Below are 17,904 nucleotides of genomic sequence, written 5' to 3' on the forward strand. Positions count from 1 at the left end.
TATTTCTGGGTTAGTGGAGTCTGTAACCTGAAGCGTATGTAACCCGAGGTACCACTGTACAAGCCTCGCTTCTGCAACCTCAGGATGGCAGCGATGCTTGCAGGATGGCATGTGGGGAAGTAGAATCTTAGCAGAGGCATGAAGTGTGTTGGAGGCAGCAGGGTGGATTAGTAAAGAGATTTGGATGAGGATGTAGGAACAGGACAAATGGGTATGAAGAGACACAGGGAATGTGGAGCAGATAAACTTAATGATATATCTGCATTTAGGAAATGAATCTGTCTGCATACATGGATAGAAAGGGTTCTGTTTAATCAACTTTGACAGACGCTCCTAAAATCATTCTTATCAAAAGTCTCTCTGTTCTGCTCTTTTTGAGCATGTGACTTACCAAGGGTTTGCTGCTCTGCCTACTCCTCATCCCAGATCCCGAACCCTCTTCCTCAGCCTCTCATCACTGCTACTAATGCCCAGCTCTCATTATCTGCAGCCTTTCCAGAGTACTGTCAAGCAGCCAGTCAAGGAAGAGGAGAAAGACAAGACAAAGCTGAAAGACCCTGCCCTGCTGTCCCTGGTTGACTGGGCCAAGAGTGGCGGCACTGGTGGCCTGGAGGGGTTTGGCTTTGGGACTGGCTTTCGAGGAGTTCTGGGACTCCCATCCTTCAAGGTGAGGGCCATGGATCCTCTTGGGTTGGCTGTGGCAGCCATCCAGCTTCAGGATCTGAAAACCTTGTTTTGTTCAGGAGGCTATAAGTGGGATGGGGGTCATAAGATACAAAATCTGGTTTGAGCACTTGCTTGAGTGATGGCTCTCTAAGCCCTTCTCATCTCAGGGATCCTCTTGTTCCAGGTGAAAAGGAAAGAGCCATCCGAAATCTCGGAGGACAGCGAAGTGAAGCAGCCACACCCATCTACTCTTGCTGAAGAGGATGAGGAAGGTCAGTTCCTTCAGCCCTGGATAGTTATGGGTGATGGTTGAACTTTTTTTTCATAATTAAGGGAGTGTTTTCTATCCTTAAATTAACTCAATCTTACCCTCCCTCTCCCCTGTTCCACCTTGCAGATAAGGATTCCTCACAGGTACCCAAAAGCTCCAAGAGGGATGATGAACGGATCAAAGGGCCGGGGAAAAGGCGGAAACTTTTCTGCCTGGATAGCGAGGGAGAGGAAGCATCCGAGGATTCATCCTCTGAGAAGGTGAGAAGAAGGCGCCCCTTATTTATTTGTTTAGGTGTAATTTATACACTACTTGATTGTAAATGGAACCTCAAAGCAGTTTGCATTTTGGCTGTTCCTACCACTATGAGAAACCTCTGGTACAGCCTTCTCAACCGTGGGTCTCCAGGTGTTGTCGGATTACAACTTCCGTCATCCCTGGTCAGTGATCCTACTATCTAGGGATGATGGGAGTTGTAGTCCCACAATGTCTGGGGAGCCAAGGTTGAGAAAGGCTCCTCTAGCCAGTTTCAGTTTCCCCCAGCGATCGGCCAGGACGCAGCATAAAGCAGTTGAATAGGTCTTTGCGGTAGAATTCTTAAATAGCTTGGATCCTAGAGCTCCCCTTTCCCCCACTGTGCCTGACCAGGTGCCTTGTTGGATCCGGACCAGGACTGCACTCCTCCTTTCCTCCAGTCTTAAATGGCCGTCCCCTGCGAAGCCCTTCGGTGTGCCATCTCTCCTCCGTGGCTGTCAATGAGCGCAGAGCCTGATGAGCATTTTACTACTCACTTAGCTATGCTGTTATGCCCTTGGCACAGTTGGACCGCTTGACTGGCATTTGCTGCTGGGTTTCCAGGCCCTCCCTTTTCTTCTGCGTCTTCTCCCCCATTCGATCTCTGCTCCCTTTTCTTCAAGCAGCCGAGGCAGCCCTGAAAGCGAAATCACTTTCCAGTTGCGCTTGTAGCCTCAAGTCATTCCGCAGGACTTGAGTTCCTTTTTGAAGTCATGCCCTCTTCAAGCCACTCTGACTCTGGAGTTTGAGCTGACATTTTGCCATGCGTACCCTTTCCTGCTGCTAATGGGCTTGTTAAAAGATTTCGCCCCCTGAGAAACATTTTATGCTGCTGTCTTCACAGGAGGAGGAGGAGGAGGAGCGGAGGGAGGAAGGTGAAGGTTCTAGGGAGCGCGGCACGAAGAAGGAGGAATCTGAAGGTATTGACAGTTGCCAGTTACCAGAAATGATGAATTGCCGTCACTAACATTGTCCTTAATAACAGGCTGTTGACTTAGGTGGAGATGAAAGATAGCAGGGTCTTTTCTAATCCGTGTGCTTCTTTTGGTATGAATCATACCCCTTCTGCGTGTGGTTTCCCTATCAATGCAAGTGGCATCTCCCTTTACTCTGTTCTTGAAGCACTCAGGACACTTCTCTGCTGAAAAGCCAGCTGGTCATCAGCACTTGGCAGAGCTTTTGGGTTTTTTATATGCTCAGTACTTAAATCCCTCCTTCTGCAAAGCTAAATGTTGCAACCTGTGGAAAATATGCAAATCTGGCCACATTTTTATTTGCACCATTGAATTTAAAAAATGTTTTACATAATTCTGCTTTTGCTAGTCATAGGGAGGGGCAAGGAATTTTGTGGATCATTGAAAACCCCACCCTCTGCAAGAAATGTTGTTCAACTGTCTCTCCAGCCTTTGACATTTCAGTAGGCTCCACCATGACCATGTGCTTTCAAGTGTATCTTTGCAGCCATGGGGTGGTATTAAACTAAGTCCTACTCAGAGTAGACCTGTTGAACTAAATGGACCTATTGCTCATATCTAGTAACTTCAATGGGACCACCTGTGAGGACTAGAAATTGTGTGTTTTTTTAAAAAAAATTAAGTGGCAGCTGAAATAATTTCAGAAACTATACTTTGGACAAAAACTACACTGCTCTCTGCCTGTGCTATGCGTGGGAGTGTGAAATGCTCACAGCCGTGTTGCTGGTCTTACCTGTCCCCTTTTATCCCTTGTGCAGATGAAGGTGAGAGCGACGGCTCCTCCAAGTATTCTCTCTATGACGAGTCCGATGAGGACAGCGACAGCACTTCTGATTCAGAGAGCAGCTCTTCGTCTTCCTCTTCCTTGTCCTCCTCTTCATCTGATGAGGAGGAAGCTGAGAGCATGGAGGAAATGGACGAATCTACCATGGACAGCTGCCCCACCGAGCCACTGAGAGACCTGGAAGAGAGAATGCGTCAAACTGCAGGCGCTGAGCTTGACAAGAAGAAAACAGAAGCAGGCCTGCTCCAAGGTGAGATGCTCTACCCAGAGTCCTCCCCAGCTCTGCCTGGGAGATGGGGAAAGTGTTGAGAGCAGCGTTGGGAGGCCAAGATGTGGATTGGCATGTTTGCACTCATTATCTTACCAAACGACTGGTGAGCCACATATACGTTGTCCCAACATTGTCCCACTTCCATGGCTTTCAGTTCCTCCTGTATCTTGATGCCACCCAGCTCTACCGCTCCACCCCAGAACTTCTGCCTCCATCCAGTCATGCATCTCCTGTGAGAGATGTCTGCTTGGATGTTTCATTATCATTTCAAGCTCAGTTATGTCAAAGACTGGCTCACCTCATATTTTCCCCAATCTATTCTCTCATTATCTATTGACAGCATCACAATCCACTCTGTTGATCAGAAGCAAGCCTTGGTTTTCCCTTTGGTCCTCCTTAATCAATTGCCAAATCATGTCATTTTCCCCTTTACAATATTACAGAAATTGGGCCCTTCCTCTCTCTCCTCAGCCAAAACTCTAGTCCACCTCCTGCTTATCTCACAACACAACTGCTACAATTTTCTCTTTGGTTTTCCATCGATTCACTGGTTTTCTCTCTTGCCAAAATTATTAACCTCCCCCACTGCTTCCACCCTATTTAAATTATACCACTGCTTGCTTGTTGGCTTTCTTTCCTGCACAGTCTCCTTGTTCTCACCTTAAAAATTGGTGACCCCACACTCACCAGTGCACAATTTATCTCCCTCATGCAGGCCATGTGGCAGAAGAGAAGCCTGCTCCTCTGAAGGATGGCACCCTGGCCCCGCATCTAGAGGAGAAGGATGTTGGGACGGCGCCAGAAGAGCGACCCAGGCCGGAAGAGCGACCTTCCTCACCTATCCCACTCCTGCCACCACCCAAGAAGCGCCGGAAAACAGTCTCCTTCTCAGCTCCTGGTGAGGATGACGAGATCAAGGCGGCATTTGAGAAGCCACTGGAACCGGCTCCTTCAACGCTTTTGCCTCCGCCGCCTCCTCTTCCCCCACCACCTCCGCCGCCTGTCCCCACAGAGGTAGCACAGGCCCCCTTAGTGCCTGTAGAACCCATGTTACCATCCCAAGTGCCCTTAACCCTGGAAGCCCCAGCTCCAGTTGCCTCTCCCCTGCCTCCTGTAGCGCCCCCTGCCAAGGCAGCAGCCCCTGCCAACCGCAAGAGGGAGCCCCCCAAAGCCAACCAAAGAACAATCAGCAACCTGCCGGCTGACCACGCTTCCCTGGTGAAGTGTTGGACGGATGAGCTGCTTCCGCCTGGCCGGTCCCGGAGCCGCTCTCGCTCTCGGAGCTCAGAGCTCCCACGGCTGCCCCAGCCCCCTGGAGAGGACAGGCTGCACCTGCGTGAGCGGATGGGCGTTTCCTCGCTGCTGGAGCTGGCGAATCAACCCAACCTGGCCGTGCTGGCGGATGTGGCGCTGAAGAAGGCCGGTGCAGGCAGTGAAGACTCTGAGGAGACGGAGACCTCCGACGAGGCCGAGGAGCCCAAGGCAGTGCCGCCGGTCCCCGCGCTGCCCCCGGAAGTCAGCAGCATTCTGATGGAGCATAACTACGCCATGGCTGTCCGCGCAGCACCTGCCTCCCGCAAAGCCGACGAGGCGGTGTTGTCTGGCGCCGCTGACCTGCCGCGCATGGATTTGTACAGCGAGCACATTGGCGAGGTCCTGGAGGCGCCTGAGGAGGTTGTGGCTGATGCCAGTGAGGTCAAAGCTGAGCCTGACGTGGGTGACCTGGTTTCGCTGCCCCCGCCTCCGCCAGCCGAGAAGCCCAAGGCAGCTGTTCCACAGCAGCTGCAGCAACAACAACAACAACCACCCCAGGCCAAGAAGCAGCCCCAGTGGCTCAAGGAAGAGGCCCTAAAGGACCTGGGGAACTTGCACTTTGGGCCTGAGGACCTGTTCCTTTCAGAGAGTGAGGAGGAGGAGGAAGAGGAGGAGGAGAGTGCTGACAGCAGTGACGAAGGGGAGATCCGCAGGCGCTCCTTGCGCTCCCACTCGCACAAGCATGCCCCTGCTCAGCCACCTCAGCTGCCCCTGGCCTTTGAGACACGCAGTGAGTTTGAGCAGATGACAATCTTGTATGACATCTGGAACTCAGGGCTAGACCTGGAGGACATGAAGTACCTGCGGCTGACGTACGAGCGCCTGCTGCACGAGGACAACAGCACAGACTGGCTGAACGATACCCACTGGGTCCACCACACCAATATCCTTCCTGGAGCAAATGGCAGGCGATTCTGGAGGGTTGGGGGCTGGGTATCTTTGCTGCGAATGCATCTTGGGGCTATACCATTTTGACTAGCAGGGCTTCCTCCACTGATATCTGGGAATTGTAGTTTGGTGAGGCCTGCTGCTACCGAGAATTCTGTTTTAAGATCTGTAGCTGCCCTCCCCTATAGTGCTGAAATTCCCTGGGAAGAGGAAATGACTGCTCAACCAGTTTATAGTGTTGAGTATCCCTTGGGGCTTTCCATCATCACTGTTGGGTTTTTGTTTGTAGAATATGAAGAGTTCATAAAATATTAAGGATAGCATGTTGATAGACTTTGTTAGCTCTGCAGTTGTTGCCCCTTGTTTAACAAGGCCAGCAGAGGCATTGGGGGCAGCAGGGTTAGATTGCAGCTGCTGAAATTCCTAGCATGTAGCAGTTGTCTTGCGAACATTTCCCAGTTCTGCAATAGTTGGCAGGTTGTGCCATCATCACCATTATTGTGTTCCATGCTAAAGATTCAGAAAGGTGAGTGGTGAAAGTGAAGTTCAGTTTTTCTGGGGGGATTTTAAAAGCAAAACCTGTAATCTTTAGAAATGCAAAGCCACAAAAGAGGGAACAGCATGAGAGTCTGTTTTACACTTATGGTTACTTTTGTGGGTTTGGGGGCAGTTGTTGTTATAACAAGATAAGAAATTGGGAAGCTTTAGTCATTGTGCGAGGGGAAGGATTTCCACTTGTGCAGTGGAATTTCCCTTTCCTCTCCTCCCCTTCCATCCCCCAAATATGCTCTGGGGGGTTCCCTATACCCTCAGGAGCAGATGGAGAGGGAGAGAAGGTCCATTGCATGAATGGAAGTCATTACACTCACCCAGTAATTTCCTGAATTCAACTCCATGCCTCTTCCTCGCCCTCGCCCCCCGTCATTTCTTCCAGGAGGCATGAGGTTTAATTCTGCTAATGGAAAAGATGCATGTAGGGCAACCTTTTCACCAAGGCTTCTAAAGAGGGGAAGTTGCTTGCTTGGCCCAAACACAAGATGCAGAAAGAGGCCTGTGTCCCATTTCCTTGCTCCATGCTTTTCTTTTTCTCCTTAACTCTCCTGCCTCCACTCACAAACATTGCGAACCCCAAGCGGAAGCGGAAGTCGTCAGACCTGCGGGAGCACCAGACAGGCTGTGCCCGCAGCGAGGGCTATTACCATATCAGCAAGAAAGAGAAGGACAAGTACCTCGACGTCTGCCCGGCCACCGTGCAGCAGCTTGATGCTGCTGACGTGCAGGTTAGACCCCTCTTTATGCTCCCTGTGCGGTTTTTCCTTTATTTCCCCCCCTAAAAACTAGGTGCGCCCTATAGTCCGGTGCGTCCTATGGTGCGAAAAATACGGTACCCTGTAAATAGCACGGATGATGCTCTCATCTTCATGCCAAATTTTGTGCAGTACTTTAAGAGGCTTTTTATTGTGGCAAAAAATGCCTTCTTTAGTTCCACATAAGCATCAGTCCGCAATAAGCATGTACCTTATATATCGGCAGTTTTGTGTGCAGGTCCAAACTGACTTGGGAGCAACCAAAAGTTTGCAGGCAGGTCAGCCTAATGACCCCCGCCCCCCGGCCAGTCCTCTTCTCTCACTGGGTCTGAGAGAACTGGGAGTGGAATAGGAAGAGATTTGTTGCCTGTGCAGTTTGAAGGGTCCCACAGTAATCAAGAGAAGCAGGGGCTGACTAAGAATCTAAAGGAGGTGCTTGGGCATGTATAAGACCATGGGGTGCTGCTTTCTATTGAGTCAGACCATTGATCTGTCTAGCTCCCATGAGCACTTTTGAATACTGACAACATAAAATGCGAAAAGGCGGGGGAGTCTTCTCATTTTGAAAGTATCTTGTTTGATAGTAGTGGGAAGTTACAGTACCATTCTTACTGCTTCCTAAGCCTGCTGACCACCCTCACTGAAACTGGGTAAATGTGCAGCTGGGATAGTGAGCCGCTTTTAAAGGGTGTCCCTTTCCATATGTGTGACTCTGCAATGATCCTCGGTGGTGTGCTCCCCTTCCACTGTGAGCAGAAGGATTTTGCTTTCATTCATTTTCAACCAGTTCTCCCCTCCTCCTTCAGGGCACCAACCGCATCCTGTCCGAACGGCGATCTGAGCAAAGGCGCCTGCTCAGTGCCATTGGCTCCTCCGCCATCTTGGATAGCGACCTTCTGAAACTAAACCAGCTGAAGGTACCCGATATGTCTTGTTAAGCAAGTTGAAAGAGTGGAGCAAGCAGGAGATGCGCCCTTGGCTGGGGGGATTAGGAGTGTGATCCTAGTATATCCTTTGGAAGGCAGAGGGCAATGGACTTGGCCTGGCATGCATTTCAGAAGCTGAGGCTTCCCAGAATTGGGCATGGAGGGCTTCTCAGTAGGGGGTGGCTTTCCTCACAGAGCCAATCTTGATTCCCGTGATGCATTAAAGCACATTGCACTTTAGGAAGCAAGGAAGCTTTTGGACAAAGATTTTGTCTGCGGTTCACCGAAAGCAATTGAAAAGTATCTGTAAGCTCAGATTTAATTGTTTGAGGGACTCCAGATAATGCAGTTGGCACAAGATCTTATCTGCTGTAACTGAGTCTTAGCAGAATTTGGCTCTCCGCTACTGGAAATCGCATTGTGGGGGGCTATGAGTGTGTTAGGAGTGTGAGGGGAAATGACGGGTTAATTGGAGTATAGAAACCATATATTTTGAGCCATGGCAACCTATCCACTTATACAGTGGTACCTCAGGTTACATATGCTTCAGGTTAAGAACTTTGCTTCAGGATGAGAACAGAAATCGTGCTCCGGCGGCGCGGCAGCAGCAGCAGCAGGAGGCCCCATTAGCTAAAGTGGTGCTTCAGGTTAAGAACAGTTTCAGGTAAAGAACAGACCTCCGGAACGAATTAAGTACTTAACCCGAGGTACCACTGTAGTGTGGTTTTAAGTGACTCTTTGTCGGTGGTGAAGCATGTGTGCATTGAGCAACATTTTTCTAGAAAGCTGAGGACTAAATAATCTTGGAGGTTTTTTGTAACAAAGAAATGTCTGGAATCCAGATTGTATGCTGTGAGTTTTGCAGAAACATGCACACTCAGCCTAGCCCTCGGCTCCCATCTGTCCCAGACAGCACATAAGTATCCCGCTGCTTCTCCCATAGCCATCATTCCTCTCCTCACCGTCCTCCTCTTCCCTTTAGTTCCGCAAGAAGAAGCTACGCTTTGGTCGGAGTCGAATTCATGAATGGGGCCTCTTTGCCATGGAGCCAATTGCTGCTGATGAGATGGTCATTGAGTACGTGGGTCAAAATATCCGGCAGGTGAGCAGTAGTGGAGGAGACGAGGTCTAGGAAGGAATTCTTGTTTCTGCTGCCTTGATGTCTTGTGCGAGCCTGTCTTTATAACATGAGAGCACCAGCCTTGGTCCACAGCCTTGGTCATATTGTTTCATCTTGTGTTTAAAAACAATCGTTTCTGAAAGCTAAACATCATAATGTGGCTGGATTGCTCCCATCCCTCACAGAAGCATTCTGGCTTTGTATGGCTGGTATTTAAAGGTGGTGATGCCAAAGGGTGGCTGCAGATATCTCTCTACATGTTTTTTTGTACCTCTGATTGTATTGCCTTAGGAGAGCTTTGTCCAGGATTTCACCACTACTTTGGTTTTTGAAAGATGACCCCTTCCCTAAACCTGTCGTTTCCCCTGTATTTTCTTGTATTATCTGTTTTTTTAAAAAACAACAACAACAAAGGCTTGTGGGTAGGGGACTGTGACCAGTGGGCTAGTGCAGTGGGGAAGTAGTGTGGAAAAGTACCAAAAGAAGTAAGCTAGGGCTCTGTGAGGTTCTTTACTGAACTGCATTTCTTCATCAGAGGCCATGAAATGTATGCATGCATATGCAACTAATTGACACCAGAGGGTGCTCTGGAGACTGCACAGAGCAGGGCTGCCTTTTCATTACCGCCTTGGGAGGACCTGTTTGCTTTCTGAATGATAGTTCAGATTGTTCCAACCTTTTTTGCAGCAACACCCAAGGAATTTCCTTCCCATATGATAGCCACGCTTCTGAGAAGCACTGCACTGACAGCTGTCAATTTGCACTTTGGCACTAGGATAGTTCCTTATCTGTTTTCAGAGGGCTGCAGCAAAAAGGAGTCTTGATGGCACTGTTAAGACTAACTTTATTATGGCACAAGCTTTTATGGACAAGTGCTCACCTCATGCACCTGATGAAGTGGGCACTAGCCCGCAAAAGTGCATTACACCATTTTTTATTAAGCTTAGTTTAAGGTGCCTCAAGACTCTGCAGTTCTTTCTCTGTTACCCAGCACCAGATGCTGGCACATTCCACCTCCTGGATCAGAGGTGGGGGAACCTTTTTGGCCCAGCAGGCAAGCTTGGTCATCTCTCTCTATGACCAGTTTTGACAGGCATTTTGATGGACAGAGCAGCCTTGCTTCTTGTTACATGGTCTGCTCTTGAGTGTCCTGACTCACTCCTTCTCCTTCTCAGGTGGTGGCTGACATGCGCGAGAAGCGGTATGCGCAGGAGGGCATCGGGAGCAGCTACCTTTTCCGTGTGGACCATGACACAATAATCGACGCCACCAAATGTGGCAACCTAGCCCGCTTCATCAACCACTGCTGCACGGTGAGCTATGTGGACGTTGTAAAGGAGGTTCTCTTTAAATGCATTTATTCATGCAATGTTTTTAATGAACCTACCACTTTACAGAGTTACATGAGCAGGGGAAAACTCCAGTTTAATTTATCTGCATTATTCTCATTTTGAGGTAGACTAAGCTGCCCCTAATGTGCCTGCTTCCATGAAAAGTCAATAAATCCTGGCTGGGGCACCGGGAGCAGCTCTGAATTGTAGAAAGAAGCCCCGGGCTGCTGGTTCAGAGAGTGGGGAAGAGACTTCCTGGGCCTCACATGGTTCGCCCTTGTTGCTGGCACTTCTTTAGCTTCACATGCAGTGGTTCTGGTATGCTATTGTATTCCATACACCTTGGGAATCACAAATGGAACCTTTTTTGTGCTTGGGGGGGGCGTGCTCCTGGCTTCCAAATGAGTAACATAGTGAGGTAGTGGTGCTACCATTGGCATAGAGCTGATGTATTAACATCCTGTCTGGTTCACTTTTGTCCATCTTTCCCTCTCTTAGCCCAACTGCTATGCCAAAGTCATCACCATAGAATCCCAGAAGAAGATTGTCATCTATTCCAAGCAGCCCATCAGCATCAACGAGGAGATCACTTACGACTACAAGTTCCCGATTGAGGAGAACAAGATTCCTTGCCTGTGTGGCACAGAGAACTGCCGGGGCACCCTGAACTGAGACATAACCCTGGCGTTCGTATTTATTTTGTTTCCCCAGCCCTAATCTCGCCTCTCACCCGTAGCTCAGCTCTTCTCCCCACAGAGTTGTGGGAAAACTCTCAGTCGCCTTAAGACCCATCCATGTACCTTTTAAAGTTCCCAGCCAATGAGAAAGCACTTCCCTCGCCTCAGGTTCGAATCAACAAGAAGTTCCTTTTTCTTCCATCAGCCAGGCTGGTGATAGTTTCTTTTCAGGTGTTGCTGTCATTTTTGCTCCAGCCTCCAACACCAATTAACAAAACTCCTGTAGATTCTGACCCTTTGCAGAAGTCAAATATCCTTCCCTTTCCAGCTTAAGACGGCCTGGATGTTAGTGTGGTTAATTCTGCAATACCCACCAGCTCTGTTGCTAAACTCAGAGAATGGCTTACGATGTTGAGGAAATCAGCAGGGTGGCTGTGGGGTGGAATTTCCCTTCTAGGTATCATCTATTTCAGGTTATGCGTGTTCAGCGCACAGCTGTCGATTAGCCGTTGACTTTGAGAATGGCAGGTTGGGATCAGTGCCTCCTGTGAAACCTTTTGAGGCAGTGCAGTGCTTGATGCCCCTGAAGGCACATCTGCTAGAGCTAAGAGCTGCCCAGGCCCTTGAAATTTCAGATTGTGGAGCATTTGTCCTCACATTTCCAAAGGGTTGAGCGGAGGGGAGGTTTCCTGGTTTTTTGACAGAGAGGCCTGGAACAACCCCTGCCCCTGGGACTTTGTTCTGGGGTTAAAGATTGCTCTCAAAATCTTTCTGCTAATGGCCAGGATGCACTGGGGGATGGGGGGAAGCATGTCATTGTCCAGCCGCATCATTTGGCTAGATTTGTCACCATGGGCAAAAACTTGAACCTTCCTTCTTCAATGTCTATCTCCTCATAGAATTATCATCCCGTTGATTCTTCCTCCTTCCAAGCTCTTGAGGCCAGAGAAATAGAGGTCCTGAAAACCAGTTAAGATTGTGTCATTCATATTGCAATCTCCCTTTTCTGACTCTTTTTTTATTCTGTAACGTGTAGTAAAACGGGGGGGACAGGGACTAGCCGTAATAATGAAGGGGAGTTGAGTTTCTTTCCTTGTTACAGTTATGGCTTCAACTGATGCTGACTTACAGCGTAAGCTAAGACTTTCCCACATCCCAGCCACCCCTAATAATTTTTCTTTAGGAGAAGAAAGTTGTGTATATATCTATTCCAGATGGATTGGCTGTTTCTTGTAGAAACACATGCGTTTATTAGTATGTAAATATTTTATTTTGTTTTCCTCTTCATACTAAAACGAAAACTGTAAATAATGTTGCAATGTATTTCCTTCTCCTGTTTTTTTATCCTTGCTTGCCCTGTGCCACCCTTTTCTTTTGATGCCAAGTAGGATTTCTTTCTTTCCCCCCCTTTTCTCTCTTGGGTTTATTTGGGGTGGGAGGGGAGCATATAACTTTCTGGCAGGGGGTCAAAGAGTGTATTTCTTTGTTTCTTTTAAATGGGAGTCAGTTTTGAAAGTGAAAGATTTTAAAAGTAGGCATTTGGAAATATTTTAGCAGGTTTGTTTGTTTGTTTGTTTGTTTCATTTTAAAGTTCTGTCTTCATCCTGCTTGTCCCAGTGTTTGGATTTTGAATAGTGTTGAGCTAGGTGTTTGGGAACATATCTTCTCCCTGGCTAGCGTGTGTTTCCTGCAGTGGACTGTCCAGAGCTATGAGGAATTGGCTGCTTTCAATTTTCCCCATCCAGAATGCCCTTTATGTTCTAGGGAAACCACGGGTGACACGTGAAAAAGTTTCCATCTATATTTTAATAGTAGAGAGGGGCAAGGGGCTTGCTTTCAAGGGAGGATCAGCATGCAGGCTGGTAGCTCTCTTCTTTCTCCTGCCCTCTGCTGTGTCCCAAATCTTCCCCATATCAAGACAGCTATTGAGAGAATCCATTTACTTCTCAGTTTCCACCCAATTGGCATATATGGTGTGGGATAAATGGTTGAACTAGTCCAACAGAATAAAATGCAGCCCTTCTGAGATGTCTCTTATTGACCTCACAAGCCTGTAAATGCTTGGGATGAGTTTTAGACGTGCCCATCTCGATGTGACGTTTCATAGGGCCAAAGAACTCCATATTATGTCAGCAACCATGGTTTGCCAGCCCATCCTTGCTGAATACAGTTAATGTTAGAAGTGGGGGCATTTTCAGCAGGCAAGGCATCAGTGGGAGGGCCTGCTGTTTTGCTAATGCTTCTCCCACACAATCCTTCCCTCTAGCTGTTTTGCCCCCAATCCCCATCTCGCACCCCATCTGGGGGTCCAAGAGTGGAAAGAGAGGCAGGAGTGTAGAGAGAAGCAGGGAAGGCTTAAGAACCTTCCTCCCACCACGTCTCCTGTGAAAAGGCCCCTTCCATACATTTTTTTTATTGTTGTTTAGCAAACACACTTTGGAACCCTCATTGGCTGATGTAGTCTGTAGTTCCACCCCATTTCTTCCAGTATTTTGACGGCTAATTATGTTCCAGTAAGAGGCACCTTTCTCACTTTGCTCTACATTTAGTAAAACCTTTCCCACTCTGTGCCTCTTTTGTGTATCCTCTTGGGGGCAGGATTAAAATTGCTACTGCTTTCTGCTCCTTTTCTTTTTTCCCCCACTATGGTGCAGTCATGGCACCTTCCCTAAAAGCCCTGGCCAGTTTTAAGGTACGCTTCCATATCTAAAGAGATGGCAGATGGCTTCCTCTCCTGCTGTAAAAGGCTCCATTAAGACTTGCCCAATATAAGTTGGGTGTTTTGTTTGTTTGTGGGACAAGGAGCAGAATACTTGCAGCAGGTTTGCTGAACTCGATTATATAATTTTGTTGCACATCTTACACAGTTTAATTCTTGTCAGAAGTTTAAATTCTTTTTTCCTCTCACTACTATAGTGTTTTGAAACCAAAGAGACAGGAAGTTGTGGAAACCCTATGTTAGCAACCATTGTTTTGAAGTGAAAAGGGGCTGAATCATCTCAACCATATGCCTGTTTTGTCAGCAACCACTATCTTGATCTCCCTCCCCACCCCCAGGTGATCTCAGTCTTGAACATCCATAATTCCATTGACTTTCTAAATAAACTTTACACAAATTTTCTACTTACAAATTTAATTGAGGGGGTGGGTGGGGAGGAAGGAAGTTGTTTCAGGCATATTCAATGAGAAACAGGGCCAACCATCTACACCTCCAACAGTCGGTCATTCTCTCTATTCTGACTAAAATCTTCAGGTGCATCTTCACCTGCACGGAAGAGAGATGCATTAAATAGTGAAAACAGCTGCAGTAATAAACGGACCCTTTTATGCCCTCCCTTCTACTTCTCTCAAGTCCCTGTCTTAGCCCCGTAAATATTGACCTGTCTTTAGTGTGCTCTCCCAACTTGAATCTCTGCGGTATTTAAAATTTTGAAATAGCTTTCTCCCCAACCCTACATCTTCTTGGCTTTTTCGAAATTATTCGTTGCTGCAGTGTTGTTTGTCTGTTTGTAAGCTTCGCTCTCACCCAGCCCCAGTCAGTCGGAAGGATGTGACTGAAGTCTCATTATGCATCTCCTCTGCATTTCCATTTTTAAAAAAACAAAACAACAAGCAGCCTGTTGGATTTGAGCTTTTAAAAGGCCCTCACTCTCCAGGCTGCTGTTTCAACAGCTCCAGCCTCTTAAAATCCATCTCATCTTAAAGGTTCAGAAACTACATCCTTCCAGGTCTCCCGTACAAGTTTAAAACAGCAGCCACCTCTTAACTGTAATAAACTACTGGCCAAACTTTTTCATCCTAGCTATCCGTGCTTTTCAGTGTATTGACGGATTCTGATTTCAACTGGAAATTCTGGTAAGAGCAAGCTTGCTTCTATTCACAGTTGCGATATTAATTCCAAATAAATGTGCCTTTAAGCCCAATACACTCCTGGGGGGGGGGTGGAGCTGAAACCACATAATATCTCTGAATTATGTTTGGTGGCAGGTTTTTGGAAAAGCCGACTGTATTTCAGCAGGTTGGCATGACAAATCAAGCTTCTGTTTTTACTGGGTGTAAATCTTTTCTGCTGAAGTCAAGTCACAAACGCTGTGTTTAGAGGTGCTGCATCATCTCAGTCCCCAAATATTTCAGAGGGAGGTTTTGGCTGGTTTGGGGAGTGTGACTCTCCTTGTTTTAGATTTTTCAACATGAATCATTTTACCACTGAGATACACAAGCAGAGGATTAGAGCTTTCATTTGGCTCCAGTGGAAGGGAGAATACCCGGGATAAGGGTTTGGTAGGCTTCCCACCAGCATTTCACCTCCTTTAGCAAAGTTCCATTTATTAGATTTTGCCATATATTTTATGCAGGAACGGTTCCTGGTCTTACGAAACCCCTGCTATTTATTTGCATACACCAGTGTGCCTTTTCCAAGCTGTGGATAGAAATCCGTTATTTGCTCATTGCCTGCAGTTGGTTCCTCCAGCTCGTTTTGTGGGTTGACAAATTAATCATCAAACCCTTTAATTTTGGCATGTCTTAAATATGCTTTTAAAAAAATTATTTGCAGAGGGGGGTGGGAATTTTTGCTCCCTTCTTCATCTTGAAATCCAGAAGTGTTGGTTGTTCCTCAGTGGTCCCCCCCCCCCAAAAAAAAATACTATAAAAAAGGGGAAACCTGAATTTTCTGCTCGATGATCTCTGGAACTTTTATCCTGTTTCTAACTTTGTTTATGTAACTCGCCAGACAGAACAGATAAGATTCTTTTTTTATATAAAATAATAATAATAATTCCCCCCAACCAAACCTGTGCAAATTGTTCCAGATGCTTTAATGAATACCACAAGGTTCTTTCATTTTTCAGAGCTGACTCTTAATTTTCCAGCTTCTTCGAGCTGAATGGTTCTGGAACTATGTAGCCACCCACCCATCCGCCTCTTTCTCTTATGTGCATTCCCCCCACTTGTGTACATATATGTAAAATATATATATATATATAATAGATATCCAAAAAGATATATATCTTTACCAGGGAGGGTTAAGCTTTTTTTAACCTTCTCTAGCAGCAGTGGCAGCTTGCTGGGAGTTTTGTGTGTAATCAAAGAGGGTGGGCATGTGCACAGATGGATTGATGGATGGGTCTCATTCATTCATTCATTCATTCATTCATTCTCTCTTTCTTTTTCTCTCTCTCCTTCTCCCTCTCCCTTCCCTGGCTGCCCAGTGGATGGGTCTCTTTAAACGTACATCCCGACTCCTCTGTCTGTCTATATAAATATTATATATATAGATATATATATAAATATATTTTCATTTGATCTTATCGGCTTCCTACTTGTAAATATGTTAATAATTTGTGGATTCATTACTTGGTGCCAGATAGCACATTTTTATAAAAGTCATTAAACTTTTATTGTACAAAAACGAAACAAAACCTCGGCGCACGGTTCTTGTTGTCATTTCTAGGCTCAGGGCTGAGCGCGCACCACACCAAACAAGCCTGAGTTTTTACGCCGCGCAAACTTTACCTGCCTGCCCTTAAGTCATGCATGTGAGGTTAACGTAGCTGTCAGTGCAGCCCCTGCCATCCAAGATGCGCTGGCTGGGATGAACAGAAGTTGTCATTGGAAATGCTTGGAGGGCGCTAGGTTGGCAAGACCTAGGCTAAACTGCTGGGCTGTGGGCAAGGAAGGAGGTTGGGGTTCAGGTTCCCACTCAGCCATGAAACATGTCCTTAGGCTAATTTCAACATAGAGGAACGGCTAAGGGAGCTGGGCATGTTTAGCCTGGAGAAGAGGAGGTTAAGGGGTGATATGATAGCCATGTTCAAATATATAAAAGGATGTCACATAGAGGAGGGAGAAAGGTTGTTTTCTGCTGCTCCAGAGAAGCGGACATGGAGCAATGGATTCAAACTACAAGAAAGAAGATTCCACCTAAACATTAGGAAGAACTTCCTGACAGTAAGAGCTGTTCGACAGTGGAATTTGCTGCCAAGGAGTGTGGTGGAGTCTCCTACTTTGGAGGTCTTTAAGCAGAGGCTTGACAACCATATGTCAGGAGTGATCTGATGGTGTTTCCTGCTTGGCAGGGGGTTGGACTCGATGGCCCTTGTGGTCTCTTCCAACTCTATGATTCTATGACTTGCTGGCCCACCTGATAGGAGGAAGGTGACTACAAATGCCTTTCTGAGGTCCTTGGAGAAAGACTCAGATAGGAATGTCATAAGATAATTCAGGGCTTTTCAAATTGAAAATGTTTTTTTTGGGGGGGGGGGGAGCGTGGCAAACTCACACACCAGGTTTGTAAACAGTTATATTTCTGCTTGCATCAGATCCAAATTGCCTTCATGAAGTTAAGCTAGGAAGCATTACAGGGGTTGACTTCCTTCTTTGCCACTACCAGTTTGTGCACACCCAGGACCTAGTGAAAATATTGTGAATACTAACTCGTGCTTCATTATTTGTAAGTCTGCCCTGCTCTCATCCATCAGAGGCCGTGGGTCTGCATCCAGAGTTCATTTCCCAAATAAATATCAATTCCACTTGAACACCAGTTAACCTGTTCCTTCGCAATTAAGACCACTGACATTTGAAAAACTAAAACTTGTTTGTATGCAGTTCAGGCAAGTTATCCATCCATTACCAATTACCTTGCAAATTTCATGAATCAAAGTGTTTGATATGCACATATTTGCTTAACAGCACAATTCTAATTTCAAGGAATTGGATCGTTTTGGCCAAAAAGAAGAGGATCATCAGAAATGAGTAAAAGTAAAGGTGGTAGCCAAGTAAGTTCTCAGAACAGACACGATGAAATTAATAGAACTAAGGATATCCTTCCACTTCAATGCGTAACCTGAGAGTATGACTAAAGAAGATTTCCAACCCTAAGGACGTTTCAGGCAGTTTCGATAACAGCCATTTCAAATGACTACATTGGTGCCAACACAGTGCCAACAATGGCACTTTTATCTGACCCTTCAACACACATGGGTTTTCCTCAACAACCAAACTTGGGGTGCTGAACACTGGTGGGCTTTTCATTTTACATGAGAGTGCCGTGTTGTGATGTTAATTGGAAGCCAGGAGGGCA

At 46.8% G+C, this 17,904-nt stretch overlaps 1 protein-coding gene across 6 annotated transcripts in view; it reads left to right on the forward strand.

Moving 5' to 3' along the window:
* Positions 1–16,243, forward strand: part of SETD1A (SET domain containing 1A, histone lysine methyltransferase) — a 30,684-nt gene extending 14,441 nt beyond the window's left edge. For 4 of the 6 annotated variants that reach the window (XM_083470727.1, XM_083470725.1, XM_083470728.1 and 1 more), the window contains exons 10-20: positions 491–667; positions 851–938; positions 1,064–1,197; positions 2,076–2,151; positions 2,964–3,239; positions 3,976–5,457; positions 6,573–6,742; positions 7,576–7,686; positions 8,678–8,797; positions 9,991–10,128; positions 10,645–16,243. In XM_083470727.1, the coding sequence (XP_083326853.1) occupies positions 491–667; positions 851–938; positions 1,064–1,197; positions 2,076–2,151; positions 2,964–3,239; positions 3,976–5,457; positions 6,573–6,742; positions 7,576–7,686; positions 8,678–8,797; positions 9,991–10,128; positions 10,645–10,818 (2,946 nt within the window). In that variant the 3' untranslated portion in view covers positions 10,819–16,243. The remainder of the gene's footprint in view (positions 1–490; positions 668–850; positions 939–1,063; positions 1,198–2,075; positions 2,152–2,963; positions 3,240–3,975; positions 5,458–6,572; positions 6,743–7,575; positions 7,687–8,677; positions 8,798–9,990; positions 10,129–10,644) is intronic. The other 2 variants (XM_083470729.1, XM_083470730.1) reach the window with 2 other exon arrangements.
* Positions 16,244–17,904: the final 1,661 nt, after the last annotated feature.

This window comes from Podarcis liolepis, assembly GCF_965112155.1.
Source record: "Podarcis liolepis genome assembly, chromosome: 13".
Taxonomy (NCBI): Eukaryota; Metazoa; Chordata; class Lepidosauria; order Squamata; family Lacertidae; genus Podarcis; species Podarcis liolepis.